Raw genomic sequence first — 16,317 nt, forward strand, 5'->3', positions numbered from 1 at the left:
CCCCAGCTTGGGGATAACCCCTAAATATGGGATTAAGGATTCCCCAATATGGGATCAAGGATTTCCCAATATGAGATAAAGGACTCCCCAATATGGGATCACCCCAAAATATAGGATCAAGGATCTCCCAGCTAAGGGATCACCCCCAAATATGGGATCAAGGACCCCCAATATGAAATCAAGGATCCCTCAGTATGGGATCACCCCAAATATGGGATCAAGGATTCCTCAAATATGAAATCAAGGATCCCCCAGCTCAGGGATCACCCCCAAATATGGGATTAAGGATCCCCCAGTATGGGATCACCCTCAAATTTGGGATTAAGGATTCCTCAGCTCAGGGATGATCCCTAATATGGGATCAAGGACCCCCAATATGGGATCAAGGATCCCCCAGCTTGGGGATAACCCCAAACATGAAATCAAGGATCTCCCAGCTCAGGGATCACCCCCAAATATGGGATTAAGGATTCCTCAATAAGGGATCAAAGATCCCCCAGCTCAGGAATGACCCCTAAATATGGGATCAAGGATTCCCAATTATGGGATCACCCCCAAATATTGGATCAAGGACCCCCCAATATGGGATCAAGGATTCCCCAATACGGGATCACTCCCAAATATGGGATCAAGGATTCCCCAATATGGGATCAAGGATTTCTCAATATGAGATAAAGGACCCCCCCCATAGGGGATCAAGGATTCCCCAATATGGGATCACCCCAAAATATGGGATCAAGGATCCCCAATTATGGGATCACCCTCAAATATGGGATTAAGGATTCCCCTATATGGGAACAAGCCCCCAATATGGGATCAAGGATGCCCCAGCTTGGGGATAACCCCTAAATATGGGATTAAAGATTCCCCAATATGGGATCAAGGATTTCCCAATATGAGATAAAAGACCCCCAATATGGGATCAAGGAACTCCCAGTATGGGATCACCCTCAAATATGGGATCAAGGATTCCTCAAATATGAAATCAAGGATCCCCCCAGCTCAGGGATCACCCCCAAATATGAAATCAAGGATCCCCCAGTATGGGATCACCCTCAAATATGGGATCAAGGATCCCCCAGCTTGGGGATAACCCCTAAATATGGGATTAAGGATTCCCCAATATGGGATCAAGGATTTCCCAATATGAGATAAAAGACCCCCAATATGGGATCAAGGAACTCCCAGTAGGGGATCAATGATTCCCCAATATGGGATCACCCCAAAATATAGGATCAAGGATCTCCCAGCTCAGGGATCACCCCCAAATATGGGATCAAAGACCCCCAATATGAAATCAAGGATCCCTCAGTATGGGATCACCTCAAATATGGGATCAAGGATTCCTCAAATATGAAATCAAGGATCCCCTCAGCTCAGGAACCACCCCCAAATATGAGATTAAGGATCCCCCAGTATGGGATCACCCTCAAATATGGGATTAAGGATTCCTCAACTCAGGGATGATCCCTAATATGGGATCAAGGACCCCCAATATGGGATCAAGGACCCTCAATATGGGATCAAGGACCCTCAATATGGGATCAAGGACCCCCCAGCTCAGGGATTTGTGGGAGCTGCTGGGTTTGTGTGAGCTCTTGGGGTTATCAGAGTTCTGGGTCTTTGGCAACTCTGGGTTTGTGGGAACTCCTGGGTCTGTGAGAGCTCCTGAGTTTTTGGGACCTCTTGGGTCTTGAGGAGCTTTCAGATTTCTTGGGAAATTCGGAATTTTTGAGAGCCCTTGGGCTTTTTATTTCCCTGGAGTTCTCCTACTCCCCCAGCCCTGTGCAGGGAGCTGGAAGCTGCTTTTATTTCTCTCTAACCACCACAGACCTCAAAATAAAGCCAGGAGAAATCCCCCAAAACAGCCAGAGAAGCTGCTGTGGGCAGCTGGTGCTCCTGGGAGGGAGAGAAGGGTTGGGTTTGTGAGAGCTCCTCAGTTTTTGGGACCTCTTGGGTCTTGAGGAGCTTTCAGATTTCTTGGGAAACTCTGGATTTGTTTCTCTTTAACCATCACAGACCTCAAAATAAAGCCAGGAGAAATCCCCCAAAACAGCCAGAGAAGCTGCTGGTGCTCCTGACAGGGAGGGAATCGCTGGGTTTGTGGGAACTCCTGGATCTGCAGGAGCTCCTGAGTTTTTGGGACCTCTTGGGTCTTGAGGAGCTTTCAGATTTCTTGGGATTTTTTCCCTTTTTAAGCACCAGAGCGCTGTCAGTGCATACCTGGGCAGGCCCCTGGGCTGTGGGGATGAGGGGGGAGCAGGAGCTGCCCCTGTCAGGCTCCTCCAGGGCCAGGATGTCGATGGGAGCCTCGGCCATGTCCCTCAGGGCTGGGTCCAGGCTCACAGAGGGGTCAAAGAGCAGAGGGGAAGGCGGGCACTGCATCCCATCACCCACCACGTCCAGGTCCTGCAGGGGGGAAAACAGAGCTCATCAGGGCTGAGGAGGGGCTGGAGCAGAGCAGGGAAGGAGGAGGGAGAGGCAGGGAGGAGGAGGTGGAGGAGGAGGTGGGCACCAGGCCAGGGGGGCCCAGACGGGATCTCACTTTTAGAAGGGGGGCACGAAGAAGGGACACTCAAGTGAAGCAGAAGGGAGAGAAGAAGAAGAAAGAAGGAGAAGGAGGAGAAGCGCAAGAAGAAGAAGAGGAGACGCGCAAGAAGCCTCAGCACTCAGCAGTCGAAGGGGCGCCAGACCGGCGGAGACGAGAAGCTCTCCTCCTTCCTTCCTCCTCTCCTCCTCCTTCCTCCTCCTCTCTCCTCCTCCTCTTCCTCTTCTCCTTCTCCTCTTCCTCCTCTCCTCCCTTCATTCTCCTTCTCCTCCTTCTCCTCCTTCTTCTCCTTCTCCTCCTCCTCCTCCTCCTCCTTCTCCTCCTCCTCCTTCTTCTCCTTCTCCTTTTCCTCCCTCCTCCTCCTCCTTCTCCTCCTCCTCCTTCTTCTCCTTCTCCTTTTCCTCCTCCTCCTCTTCCTCTTCCTCCTCCTTCTCCTCCTCCTCCTCCTTCTTCTCCTCCTCCTCCTCTTCCTCCTTCTCCTCCTCCTCTTCCTCCTCCTCCTTCTCCTCCTCCTTCTCCTCCTCCTCCTCTTCCTCCTCCTCCTTCTCCTCCTCCTCCTCTTTCTTCTCCTCCTCCTCTTCCTCCTCCTCTTTCTTCTCCTCCTCCTCCTCCTCCTTCTCCTCTTCCTCCTCCTCCTCCTCTTCCTCCTCCTCTTCCTCCTCCTTCTTCTCCTCCTCCTCCTCCTTCTCCTCCTCCTCTCCTTCTCCTCCTCCTCCTGCAATGCCATGATCCCAGCTGGCACTGCTGAGGACAAGCTGTGGCACACACCAGCTGGTGGCCAGCGTGATTTTACTGTCCCCAAAGTGTCCCTCCAGCACCTGGAATGGCTTTGGCAGGGTCCAATCCCACCTTTCTGGGGACCCCCAGAGCCATCCCTGCTCTCCAGGATGTCACACACATTGCTGGGGACCCCCAGATCAGTCCCCCATATCCAAGATGTCACACACATTCCTGAGGACCCCCAGAGCAACCCAGGATGTCACACACATTCCTGGGGACACCTGGAACGTGTCCACCCTCTCCTAGGATGTCACACACCCTTCTGGGGACCCCCAGAGCAATCCAGGACGTCACACACATTCCTGGGGACCCCCCAGATCAATTCCCCATGTTCAGGATGTCACACACATTCCTGGGGACCCCTGGAACATCCCCACCCTCTCCTAGGATGTCACACACACATTCCAGAGGATCCCCACACCAGTCCCTGCTCTCCAGGATGTCACACACACACTCCTGGGGACATCCAGGAGGAAATTCGGGAGGAGCAGGGATTCAGGAGAAGCTGGGATTTGAGAGAGGCTGGGATTTGTAAGAGGCTGAAATTCAGGAGGAGCTGGGATTTGGCAGAAGCTGGGATTCAGGAGAGACTGGGATTTGGGAGGTACTGAGATTCAAGAGAGGCTGGGATTCAGCAAAGACTGGGATTTGGGAGAAGCCAGGAATTGGAAAGGCTGGGATTTGGGAGAAGGTGGGATTTGGAAAGGCTGGGATTTGGGACAGACTGGGATTCAGGAGGAGCTGGGATTCAGCAGAGCCTAGGATTTGGGAGAAGCTGGGATTTGTGAGAGGCTGGATTCAGGAGGAGCTGGGATTCAGGAGGAGCTGGGATTCAGCACAGACTGGGATTAAGCAGAGGCTGGGATTTGGGAGAAACTGGGATTTGGAAAGGCTGGGATTCAGGAGGAGCTGGGATTCAAGAGAGGCTGGGATTTGGGAGGAACTGGGATTCAGCAGAGGCTGGGATTTGTGAGAAGCTGGGATTTGTGAGAGGCTGGAATTCAGGAGAAGCTGGGATTTGGGAGAAGCTGGGATTCAGCACAGGCTGGGATTCAGCAGAGCCTGGGATCTGGGAGAAGCTGGGATTTGTGAGAGGCTGGAATTCAGGAGGAGCTGGGATTCAGCAGAGGCTGGGATTTGTGAGAGGTTGGGATTTAGGAGAAGCTGGGATTTGGAAAGGCTGGGATTTAGGACAGACTGGGATTCAGGAGGAGCTGAGATTCAAGAGAGGCTGGAATTCAGGAGAAGCTGGGATTCAGGAGAAGCTGGGATTTGTGAGAGGCTGGAATTCAGGAGAAGTTGGGATTCAGCAGAAGCTGGGATTTGTGAGAGGCTGGGATTTAGGACAGACTGGGATTCAGGAGGAGCTGGGATTCAAGAGAGGCTGGGATTTGGGAGGAACTGGGATTCAGCAGAGCCTGGGATCTGGGAGAAGCTGGGATTTGTGAGAGGCTGGAATTCAGGAGGAGCTGGGATTTGGCAGAAGCTGGGATTCAGCACAGGCTGGGATTCAGCACAATCTGGGATTTGTTTTGGCTCCAGAGGGGCTTTGACACCAGGGTGACATTCCCAGTGACATTCCCAGTGACATTCCCGGTGACATTCCCAGTGACATTCCCAGTGACATTCCCGGTGACATTCCCAGTGACAATCCCAGTGACATTCCCAGTGACATTCCCGTGCCTCAGGAGCGGCACCTCCCCACACAACACAGACACCCCCAGCAGCTCCCATGGATCTGCAGCTCCAGAGAGAGCTCAGAACCCTCCCAAGGGACAAAAGGAAAAGCCCCTCCCAAGGAAAAGCCCCCAGCCCTGCTTTTCCTTTCTAACCCAAAAATTCACCTCCTGTTTGCACACAAAGGGGCTGGGGCTGATCTGAGCCCTCCCCAAGCCTGACCCTGCTTGTTCTCCTGGGGCTGGAATCTCTCCTCCACCACCAGAGATCCAAGGTTGGCCTCCAAGAGCAGAGCTCAGCAGCCTCAGGAGCCTCCACAGGATAAATCCCCAAATGCTGTGGGGATTCCATGGATTTTTTCACTGAAAAGTTTGGGGTTTCCTCAGGGATGAGCCCCCTAAAGGGGGGACAGCACTGAGGGGACCCTCACAGGAGCAGCTCCCCTGGATCTGCTGCTCTGCTCTGCCCTCAGGGCACTCCTGAGGATCTGAGCTCTGTTGCTTTAAATGCACCACGATGCCACAATAATCTGGGGATTAAAATCTTCCTGTTTTCCTCGTGCCACAGAAAATGGGGGTGGGGGATCAAAAAAAAAAATCCTCTTTTTAAGGCATTTAAATGAGCACAACCATTCCAAAGGAGCAGCCACCAAGGCTGGAATAGCTCCTAAACCTTTCCCATTCCTGCATTTTCAGACTAAAGGATGGATTTACAATGCAAAGATCATCCATGGACAGGCACAGGGACGTTTTCCACTGTCCCAGGTGGCTCCAAGCCCTGTCCAACCTGGCCTTGGACACTTTCAGGGATCCAGGGGCAGCCACAGCTGCTCTGGGAAATCCATTCCAGGGCCTCCCTAGGGAGAAATTTGTTCCAAATATCCCCTCTAACCCTGCCTCTGGCACTGGAATCCATTCCCCTTTATCCTGGCACCCCATCCTTTGTTCCCAAAGGGGCTCTGAGGTGTCTCTGGATCCTTCTCCTCTCCAGCCTGGACATCCCCAGCCTGATCCCAGAGCTGTCCCAGCCCCACTCCAGCAGCTCCTCCTGGGCTCAGAACCCCAGATCTGCAGCATCCAGGTGGGATCTCAGGTGGAAGAGGAGGAAAAGGTTGGAAGAAAAGGTTGGGAGAAGTGAATGGGGGTTGGAAAAGAGAAAGAAAAGGACGGGGACCAGAGGAGGAGAAAGAGAAATGGAAGAGCAGGAAGGGATGGGAAGAAAAGGAGAAAGAGAAATGGAAGGAGAGGAAAGGGTTGGGAAGAAAAGGCTGGAAGAAGAGAATCGGGAATGAAAAGGAGGAAGGGGTGGGAAGAAAAGGACAGGGATCAGAAAACGAGGAAGAGAAATGGAAGAGGACAAAGGGATGGGAAGAAAAGGTTGCAAGAAGTGAATGGGAGTTGGAAAAGAGGAAGGGATGGGAAGAAAAGGATGGAAGTGAATGGGGGTTGAAAAAGAGGAAGGGGTGGAAAGAATAGCAGAAAGAGAAATGGAAGAGGAGGAAAAGGTTGGAAGAAAAGGTTGGGAGAAGTGAATGGGGGTTGGAAAAGAGGAAGAAAAGGATGGGGATCAGAGGAGGAGAAAGAGGAATGGAAGAGCAGGAAGGGATGGGAAGAAAAGTTTGGAAAAAGCTCCTCTCCCATCCCAGGTGGGCTCTCAGGTGGAAGAGGAGGAGGGGATGGGAGGAAAAAGTTGGAAGAAGTGAATGGGGGTTCAGAAAGAGGAAGGGGTTGGAAAAAAAGGATGGGGATCAGAAAGGAGAAAGAGAAGTGGAAGAAGAAAGGGTTGGGAAGAAAAGGTTGGAAGAAGTGAATGGGGGTTGAAAAACAGGAAGAAGAGGATGGGGATCAGAAAAGGAGAAAGAGAAATGGAAGAAAAAAGGCTTGGAAGAAAAAGGCTGGAAGAAGTGAATGGGGGTTGAAAAAGAGGAAGGGATGAGAAGAAAAGGATGGAAGAAGAGAATCAGGAATGAAAAGGAGGAAGGGGTGGGAAGAAAAGGACAGGGATCAGAAAAGGAGGAAGAGAAATGGAAGAGGAGGAAAAGAAGAAGTGAATGGGGGTTGGAAAAGAGGAAGAAAAGGATGGGGATCAGAGGAGGAGAAAGAGAAATGGAAGAGCAGGAAGGGATGGGAAGAAAAGGAGAGAGATCAGAAAAAGAGGAAGATAAATGCAAGAGGAGGAAGGGATGGGAAGCAAAGGCTGCAAGAAGCTCCTCTCCCAGCCCAGCTGTGCACTCACATCACTGAACTCCAGGGGCAGGCTCTCGCTGGGCTGCAGCTCGGCCGCACTCAGGTACAGCTCCGAGGGCGCTGCCCCCAGCTCCTGGGGCACTGCCAGCCCCTGCTCGGGCACGTACATCTGGGGGGGCAGCCGCAGGTGCAGGGGGCAGCAGGGCTCCTCCGACAGGCTCACGGGCACCGGCTTGTTGCAGGGAACCTCCTCAGAGCCCTGGCAAGGCTTGAACAGGCTCTGGTTGGTGTCCTGGCAGATATCTGGGCACAGCAGGTCAAGGAAAGCAGCAGAGGTACAGCAGAGAATGGTCCCATACTGGGGTGGTCCCATATTGGGGAATCCCTAATCCCATATTGGGGAATCCCTAATCTCATATTGGGGTGATCCCATATTGGGGAATCCCTAATCCCATATTGGGGAATCCCTAATCTCATATTGGGGTGATCCAGTATTGGGGAATCCCCAATCCCATATTGGGGAATCCCTAATCCCATATTGGGGTGATCCAATATTGGGGAATCCCTAATTCAATATCAGGGGTGGTCCCATATTGGGGAATCCTTAATCCCATATTGGGGTGATCCAATATGGGGGAATCCCTAATCTCATATCAGGTGTCATCCCTGAGCTGGGGGGATCCTTGATCTCATTTAGGGAATTCTTAATCCCATATTAGGGGTCATCCTTGAGCTGGGGGATCCTTGATCCCATATGGGGGTGGTCCCATATTGGGGAATCCCCAATCCCATATTAGAGGTCATCCCTGAGCTGGGGGGGATCCTTCATCCTATATTTGGGGTCATCCCTGAGCTGGGAAATCCTTGATCCCATATTGGAGTTCATCCCTGAGCTGGGGGATCCTTGATACCTTATTGGAGGTAATCACAAACTTGGAAATCCTTGATCCCATATCTGAGGTCATCCCTGAGCTGGGGAATTTTTGATCTCATATTTGGGAGTGATCCCATAATTGGAAATCTTTGATCCCATATTAGGGAGTCATCCCATATTGGGGAATCCTTGATTTCATATTTGGGGTCATCCCTGAGCTGGGGAATTTTTGATCCCACACTGGGGAATCCTTGATTTCATATTGGGTAATCCTTGATCCCATATTTGGGAGCGATTCCATAATTGGGAAGCCTTGATCCTGTATTTGGGGGTCATCTCTGAGCTGAGGGATCCTTAATCCCATACTGGGGGCGATCCCATATTGGGGAATCCTTGATTTCATATTGGGGGTTATCCCTGAGCTGGGGAATTTTTGATCCAACACTGGAGGATCCAGAGGGATAAATGCTGAGAAATGCTCCCAATTCCCCCACAGATGTTGCCAAACCCACCCCAATTTATCCCAGATCAGAAATGCAGAGCCCAGAGCTGCACCCCAATGCTCAGGGTTTGGGTGACATCATTCCCATCATGGAAATCTGGGACAACAGCCATAATCCCCCTCTGTGGGGGCTGGATCCCAGAAAGCACTCAGGGATTCTCAGCTGGATGGCACAAAGGCTGAGGATTAATTTTTGTTTGCAGACATCCCTGGGAAATGATCCTATATTGGGAATCCTTGATCCCATATTTGGGGTTATCCCTGAGCTGGGGAATTTTTGATCCCATATTGGGGGTGATCGCATAATTGGGAAGCCTTGATCCTGTATTTGGGGGTCATCCCATATTGGGGAATCCTTGATCCCATATTTGGGGTTATCCCTGAGCTGGGGAATTTTTGATCCCATATTGGAGAATCCTTGATTTCATATTGGGGAATCCTTGATCCCATATTTGGGAGTGATTCCATAATTGGGAAGCCTTGATCCTGTATTTGGGGGTCATCTCTGAGCTGAGGGATCCTTAATCCCATACTGGGGGTGATCCCATATTGGGGAATCCTTGATTTCATATTGGGGAATCCTTGATCCCATATTTGGGCTCATCCCCGAGCTGGGGAATTTTTGATCCCATACTGGAGGATCCAGAGGGATAAATGCTGAGAAATGCTCCCAATTCCCCCACAGATGTTGCCAAACCCACCCCAATTTATCCCAGATCAGAAATGCAGATGTTAAACCTGCACCCCAATGCTCAGGGATGTGGGTGACAGCATTTCCACCATGGAAATCTGGGACAACAGCCATAATCCCCTCAGAGGGGGCTGGATCCCAGAAAGCACTCAGGGATTCTCAGCTGGATGGCACAAAGGCTGAGGATTAACTTTTGTTTGCAGACATCCCTGGGAAATGATCCCATATTGGGAATCCTTGATCCCATATTTGGGGTCATCCCTGAGCTGGGGAATTTTTGATCCCATATTGGGGGTGATCGCATAATTGGGAAGCCTTGATCCTGTATTTGGGGGTCATCCCATATTGGGGAATCCTTGATCCCATATTTGGGGTTATCCCTGAGCTGGGGAATTTTTGATCCCATACTGGAGAATCCTTGATTTCATATTGGGGAATCCTTGATCCCATATTTGGGAGTGATTCCATAATTGGGAATCCTTGATCCTGTATCTGGGGGTCATCTCTGAGCTGAGGGATCCTTAATCCCATACTGGGGGTGATCCCATATTGGGGAATCCTTGATTTCATATTGGGGAATCCTTGATCCCATATTTGGGGTTATCCCTGAGCTGGGGAATTTTTGATCCCATATTTGGGAGTGATTCCATAATTGGGAATCCTTGATCCCATATTTGGGAGTGATTCCATAATTGGGAAGCCTTGATCCTGTATTTGGGGGTCATCTCTGAGCTGAGGGATCCTTCATCCCATACTGGGGGTGATCCCATATTGGGGAATCCTTGATCCCATATTTGGGCTCATCCCTGAGCTGGGGAATTTTTGATCCCATACTGGAGGATGCAGAGAGATAAATGCTGAGAAATGCCCCCAATTCCCCCACAAATGTTGCCAAACCCACCCTCATTTCACCCAGATCAAGAGCCCAGAGCTGCACCCCAATGCTCAGGGTTTGGGTGACATCATTTCCACCATGGAAATCTGGGACAACAGCCATAATCCCCTCTGTGGGGGCTGGATCCCAGAAAGCACTCAGGGATTCTCAGCTGGATGGCACAAAGGCTGAGGATTAACTTTTGTTTGCAGACATCCCTGGGAAATGATCCCATATTGGGAGTCCTTGATCCCATATTTGGGGTCATCCCTGAGCTGGGGAATTTTTGATCCCATATTGGGGGTGATCCCATAATTGGGAAGTTTTGATCCTGTATTTGGGGGTCATCTTATACTGGGGAACCCTTGATCCCATATTGGGAAATCCTTGGTGCCACACTGGGAGTCATCCCTGAGCTGGGGGATCCTTGATCCCATATTGGGGGCGATCCCATAATTGGGAAGCCTTGATCCTGTATTTGAGGGTGATCCCCTATTGGGGAATCCTTGGTCCCATATTTGGGGTTATCCCTGAGCTGGGGAATTTTTGATCCCATACTGGAGAATCCTTGATTTTATATTGGGGAATCCTTGATCCCATATTTGGGAGCGATTCCATAATTGGGAATTTTTGATCCTGTATTTGGGGGTGATCCCATATTGGGGAATTCTTGATTTCATAGGGGAATCCCTGATCCCATACTGGAGAATCCTTGATTTCCTATTGGGGAATCCTTGATCCCATATTTGGGAGTGATTCCATAATTGGGAAGCCTTGATCCTGTATTTGGGGGTGATCCCCTATTGGGGAATCCTTGATCCCATATTTGGGCTCATCCCTGAGCTGGGGAATTTTTGATCCCATACTGGGGGATCCAGAGGGATAAATGCTGAGAAATGCTCCCAATTCCCCCACAAATGTTGCCAAACCCACCCCAATTTATCCCAGATCAGAAATGCAGAGGTTAAAACTGCACCCCAATGCTCAGGGTTTGGGTGACATCATTTCCACCATGGAAATCTGGGACAACAGCCATAATCCCCTCTGTGGGGGCTGGATCCCAGAAAGCACTCAGGATTCTCAGCTGGATGGCACAAAGGCTGAGGATTAATTTTTGTTTGCAGCCCCACGGGCAGGGAGATCCCAGCACACACAAAGCCTCTCCCCCAGCCAGCATTTGGGTTCTGTTATTTCTATTTTCTCACTGCATTTTCCTTCCCAGTGGAAAAGCTGTTCCTGCCAGAGGTGTCAATGGGATTTCCTGCCTTTAATCCCAAACAGAAACTCCTCTTCAATTGCACCACACGTGCAGAGTGATCCAGAGCAAAGGAGCTACAGATCAAAGCCATCACCTCCCAACCCTTCCTCCTCTTCCCACACCCACCCCAAGCCCTATTCTGATCCCATCCTCCTCTTCTGACTCCCCTCCTCCTCTTCCTCCTCTTTTAATATTTTTCTTCTTCCCACCCCTTCCTCTTTTTCAACCCAAATTCACTTCCAACCTTTTCTTCCCATCCTTTCCCCCTTCTCTCATTTCTCTCTCCTCTTCTGATCCCCATCCTTTTCTTCCAACCCTTTCCTTTCTCCTTTTCTGATCCCCATCCTTCTCTTTTGATTTTTTTTCAACCCCCATTCACTTCTTCCAACCTTTTCTTCCAACCCCTTCCTCCTCCTCCTCCTCACATCTTTCTCCTCTTCTCATCCCCATCCCTTTCTTCCAACTCCTTCCTATTTTTCAACCCAAATTCACTTCTTCCAACCTTTTATTCCCATCCTTTCCTTTTCTTTCATTTCTCTTTCTCCTCTTCTGATCCCCATCCCTTTCTTCCAATTCCTTCCTCTTTTTTTCCAATCTCCATTCACTTCTTCCAACCCCTTCCTCCTCTTCCATCCCTCTTTCTCCTTTTCTGATCCTCATAATTTTCTTCCAACCCCTTCCTGTTTTCAACCCAAATTCACTTCTTCCAATCTTTTCTTCCCATCCCTTCCTCTTTTTCCATCCTTTTCTCCTCTTCTGATCCCCATCCTTTTCTTCCCAACCCTTTCCTCCTCTTCCATTTATTTCTCTTTCTCCTCTTCTGATCCCCATCCTTTTCTTCCAATCCCTTCCTCTTTTTTTTTTTTCAATCCCCATTCACTTCTTCCAACCTTTTCTTCCCATCCTTTCCCATTCTTTCATTTCTTTTTCTCATTTTCTGATCCCCACCCTTTTCTTCCAACCTTTTCCTCCTCTTCCATCCCTTTTATTCCAACCCCTTCCTCCTCCTCCTCCCATCTTTTTCCTCTTCCATCCCTTTCCAACCAGGATCATCCCAATTGCAATTTCCTCACACACACACCAGTGTGGGAGGGGGGAAAAAAAATTCCCCCAAATCCACAAAAAAATGGGGAAAATACACCAAATTTAAGGCAGTTTCTTAAAGCTGGCTGGGTTTGAGATTCACCCTTCCCTCCTCTCCTCCCTGCTCCAAGGATTTCTCAGGAATTCATTTCCTGCCAGGCTGTGGGGAGCCAGAATTGGGGCTGGCAGCAAAATCAGAGCCCAGCCCAAGAGAAAAGGACCTGGGACACCCAAGGGAAGCTGTGGTGAGGGAACAGGGAGTGGGAAAAATCAGATTTTCAGCTCCAGCACTGGCTTTCATGGTAGCCAAAAGCACAGATTGCCAAGAGGACAAAAATCCCAAGCTCCATCTGGAACCTCCCAGCTTTCCCACATCCCTTGAGTGCCCTGGCACCAACAATCCAGCGCCTGGAAGCAAAGAGAGCTCCAGAAAAGCCCCAGATGTTATCAGATGTTATCAGGAAAAGCTTGTTTGTGTCACTGAGAGTCAGAGCCAGCTCTTCCCTCCCTCCCAGGAGCTCCAGCTGCCCACAGCAGCTTCTCTGGTTTTTTTATGGGATTTCTCCTGGCTTTATTTTGAAGTCTGGGGTGGTTAGAGAGAAATAAAAGCAGCTTCCAGCTCCCTGCACAGGGTTGGAGGAGTAGGAGAACTCCAAGGGAAAAAAAGCAACAAAAACACCCAAGGGCTCTCAAAAATGCAGAATTTGCCAAGAAATCTGAAAGCTCCTCAAGACCCAAGAGGTCCCAAAAACTCAGGAGCTCCTGCAGATCCAGGAGTTCCCACAAACCCAGCAATTCCCTCCCTGTCAGGAGCACCAGCAGCTGCTCTGGCTGTTTTGGGGGATTTCTCCTGGCTTTATTTTGAGGTCTGTGATGGTTAAAGAGAAACAAATCCAGAATTTGCCAAGAAATCTGAAAGCTCCTCAAGACCCAAGGATCCCAAAAACTCAGGAGCTCCCACAGACCCAACTCCTCTCTCCCTCCCAGGAGCACCAGCTGCCCACAGCAGCTTCTCTGGCTGTTTTATGGGATTTCTCCTGGCTTTATTTTGAGGTCTGAGGTGGTTAAAGAGAAACAAAAGCAGCTTCCAGCTCCCTGCACAGGGCTGGGGGAGTAGGAGAACTCCAGGGAAATAAAAAGCCCAAGGGCTCTCAAAAATTCCGAATTTCCCAAGAAATCTGAAAGCTCCTCAAGACCCAACAGGTCCCAAAAACTCAGGAGCTCCCACAGACCCAGGAGTTCCCACAAACCCAGAGTTGCCAAAGACCCAGGACTCTGATAACCCCAAGAGCTCCCACAAACCCAGCAGCTCCCACAAATCCTTGAACTGAGGGATCCTTGATCCCATATTGAGGGTCCTTGATCCCATATTTGGGGTGATCCCATATTGGGGGTCCTTGATCCCATATTGGGGGTCCTTGATCCCATATTTAGGGGTGACCCCATACTGGGGGATCCCTGATCCCATATTGGGGCTCTGCTTCCAAGGAACAAGGGACAGGACAAGAAGGAAGAGCCTCAATCTTTGTCAGGGGAGGTTCAGGAATTTCTCAATTCATCAGGAGGGATTTATGAATAAATCAGGAGGATTTCTGAGCTCATCAAGGATTTCTGAGTTCATCAGGAATTTCTGAATTCATCAGGGATTTCTGAATTCATCAGGAGCAATTTCTTCCATAGAAAATAAGCTCAGACATTGTTGCTCCCACACAAACTGGCTTATCCATGGCATGGGAGCACCAACGGACAGGGGAGAGAGAATTCTGAATTCATCAGGAATTTCTGAATTGATCAGGAGGAATTTCTGAGTTCATCAGGGATTTCTGAATTCAGGGATTTCTGAGCTCATCAGGAATTTCTGAGCTCACCAGGGATTTCTGAATTCAGGGATTTCTGAGCTCATCAGGGATTTCTGAATTCATCAGGGATTTCTGAATTCATCAGGGGAATTTCTGAATTCATCAGGGATTTCTGAATTCATCAGGAATTTCTGAGCTCATCAGGAATTTCTGAATTCAGAGATTTCTGAGCTCATTAGGGATTTCTGAATTCATCAGGGATTTCTGAATTCAGGGATTTCTGAGCTCATCAGGAGGAATTCTTCCATACAGAACAAGCTCAGACATTGTTTCTCCCACACGAACTGGCTGATCCACGGCAGGGGAGCACCAACAGACTGGGGAGAGAGAATTCTGAATTTATCATGGATTTCTGAATTCATCAGGAGGAATTTCTGAATTCATCAGGAGGAATTTCTGAATTCATCAGGAGGATTTCTGAATTCATCAGGAGGAATTTCTGAATTCATCAGGAGGAATTTCTGAATTCATCAGGGATTTCTGAGCTCATCAGGAGGAATTTCTGAATTCATCAGGGATTTCTGAGCTCACCAGGGATTTCTGAATTCATCAGGGATTTCTGAGCTCATCAGGGATTTCTGAGCTCATCAGGAGGAATTTTCCATACAGAACAAGCTCAGACATTGTTTCTCCCACACGAACTGGCTGATCCACGGCAGGGGAGCACCAACACACAGGGAGACAGAATTCTGAATTTATCATGGATTTCTGAATTCATCAGGAGGAATTTCTGAGTTCATCAGGAGGATTTCTGAATTCAGAGATTTCTGAGCTCATCAGAAGGAATTTCTGAATTCATCAGGGGAATTTCTGAATTCATCAGGAGGAATTTCTGAATTCATCAGGAGGAATTTCTGAATTCATCAGGAGGAATTTCTGAATTCATCAGGAGGAATTTCTGAATTCATCAGGAGGATTTCTGAATTCACCAGGAATTTCTGAATTCAGAGATTTCTGAGCTCATCAGGGATTTCTGAATTCATCAAGGGAATTTCTGAATTCATCAGGAGGAATTTCTGAGCTCATTAGGGATTTCTGAATTCATCAGGAGGAATTTCTGAATTCATCAGGAGGAATTTCTGAATTCATCAGGAGGAATTTCTGAATTCATCAGGAATTTCTGAGTTCATTAGGGATTTCTGAGCTCATCAGGGATTTCTGAGCTCATTAGGGATTTCTGAGCTCATCAGGAGGAATTTTTCCATACAGAACAAGCTCAGACATTGTTTCTCCCACACAAACTGGCTGATCCACGGCAGGGCAGCACCAACAGACTGGGAGACAGAATTCTGAATTTATCACGGATTTCTGAATTCATCAGAAGGAATTTCTGAATTCATCAGGAGGATTTCTGAATTCACCAGGAATTTCTGAGCTCATCAGGAGGAATTTTCCATACAGAACAAGCTCAGACATTGTTGCTCCCACACGAACTGGCTGATCCACGGCAGGGCAGCACCAACACACAGGGAGACATTTCCTGTGGGCTCCTGCTTGAAACCAACGGCTACAGCAAACCGAGGGCCTTGATTCAGGGCCAGGGAGGCAGAAAAGAGGCACAACCAGGGGGAAACTGCTGGAAAAGCCACAGGGAGAGGCTGGGATCAAAGGATACGTGTGAGGCAGTGCCTGGTCAGCGGCAGGGAGGGGTTGGAGCATCTGACATCGTCCACAAAGGCCAAGCAGCGCTGGCTGGAGCGGGTGGTGTGAGCCTGAAACCGTGCAAGGGTTTGGGTTGGGACAGATCCTGAAGCTGCTTTTCCCACAGCAAGGACATTTTGCACTGTCCCACGCTGCTTTAAGTCATTTCCAAGCTGGTCTTGAGCATCTGAGGGATGGGGCAGCCAGAGCTGGTCTGGGAAATGCATTGCAGGGCGTCCCCTCCCTCACAGGGAGGGATTTGTTCCCAATATCCCATCTAAACCTCTCATGTCTTGGTTTCAAACCATTTCCTCTTGTCCTGTCACTGGATGTCTATTTAAAAC

General features: G+C 49.4%; 1 protein-coding gene and 1 non-coding gene across 11 annotated transcripts in view; both read right to left on the reverse strand.

Annotated features, from left to right (window-relative positions):
- KANSL2 (KAT8 regulatory NSL complex subunit 2) overlaps window positions 1–16,317 on the reverse strand; it is a 34,289-nt gene that overhangs the window by 4,637 nt on the left and 13,335 nt on the right. For 9 of the 10 annotated variants that reach the window (XR_012577535.1, XR_012577534.1, XR_012577533.1 and 6 more), the window contains exons 7-9: window positions 15,948–16,044; window positions 7,241–7,494; window positions 2,224–2,409 (exon numbers count right to left, since the gene is read on the reverse strand). Coding sequence is in view for 6 of the 10 variants with exons in the window: in XM_074530619.1 (XP_074386720.1) it covers window positions 2,224–2,409; window positions 7,241–7,494; window positions 15,948–16,044 (537 nt within the window). In the remaining 4 variants the exon portion in view is untranslated. The remainder of the gene's footprint in view (window positions 1–2,223; window positions 2,410–7,240; window positions 7,495–15,947; window positions 16,045–16,317) is intronic. The other variant, XM_074530625.1, reaches the window with a different exon arrangement.
- On the reverse strand, window positions 15,746–15,873 carry LOC113460625 (small nucleolar RNA SNORA2/SNORA34 family). Its single transcript, XR_003382455.2, has one exon. It is a non-coding gene; the product is annotated as a small nucleolar RNA SNORA2/SNORA34 family (small nucleolar RNA).

This window comes from Zonotrichia albicollis, chromosome 33, assembly GCF_047830755.1.
Source record: "Zonotrichia albicollis isolate bZonAlb1 chromosome 33, bZonAlb1.hap1, whole genome shotgun sequence".
NCBI classification, from domain to species: Eukaryota; Metazoa; Chordata; class Aves; order Passeriformes; family Passerellidae; genus Zonotrichia; species Zonotrichia albicollis.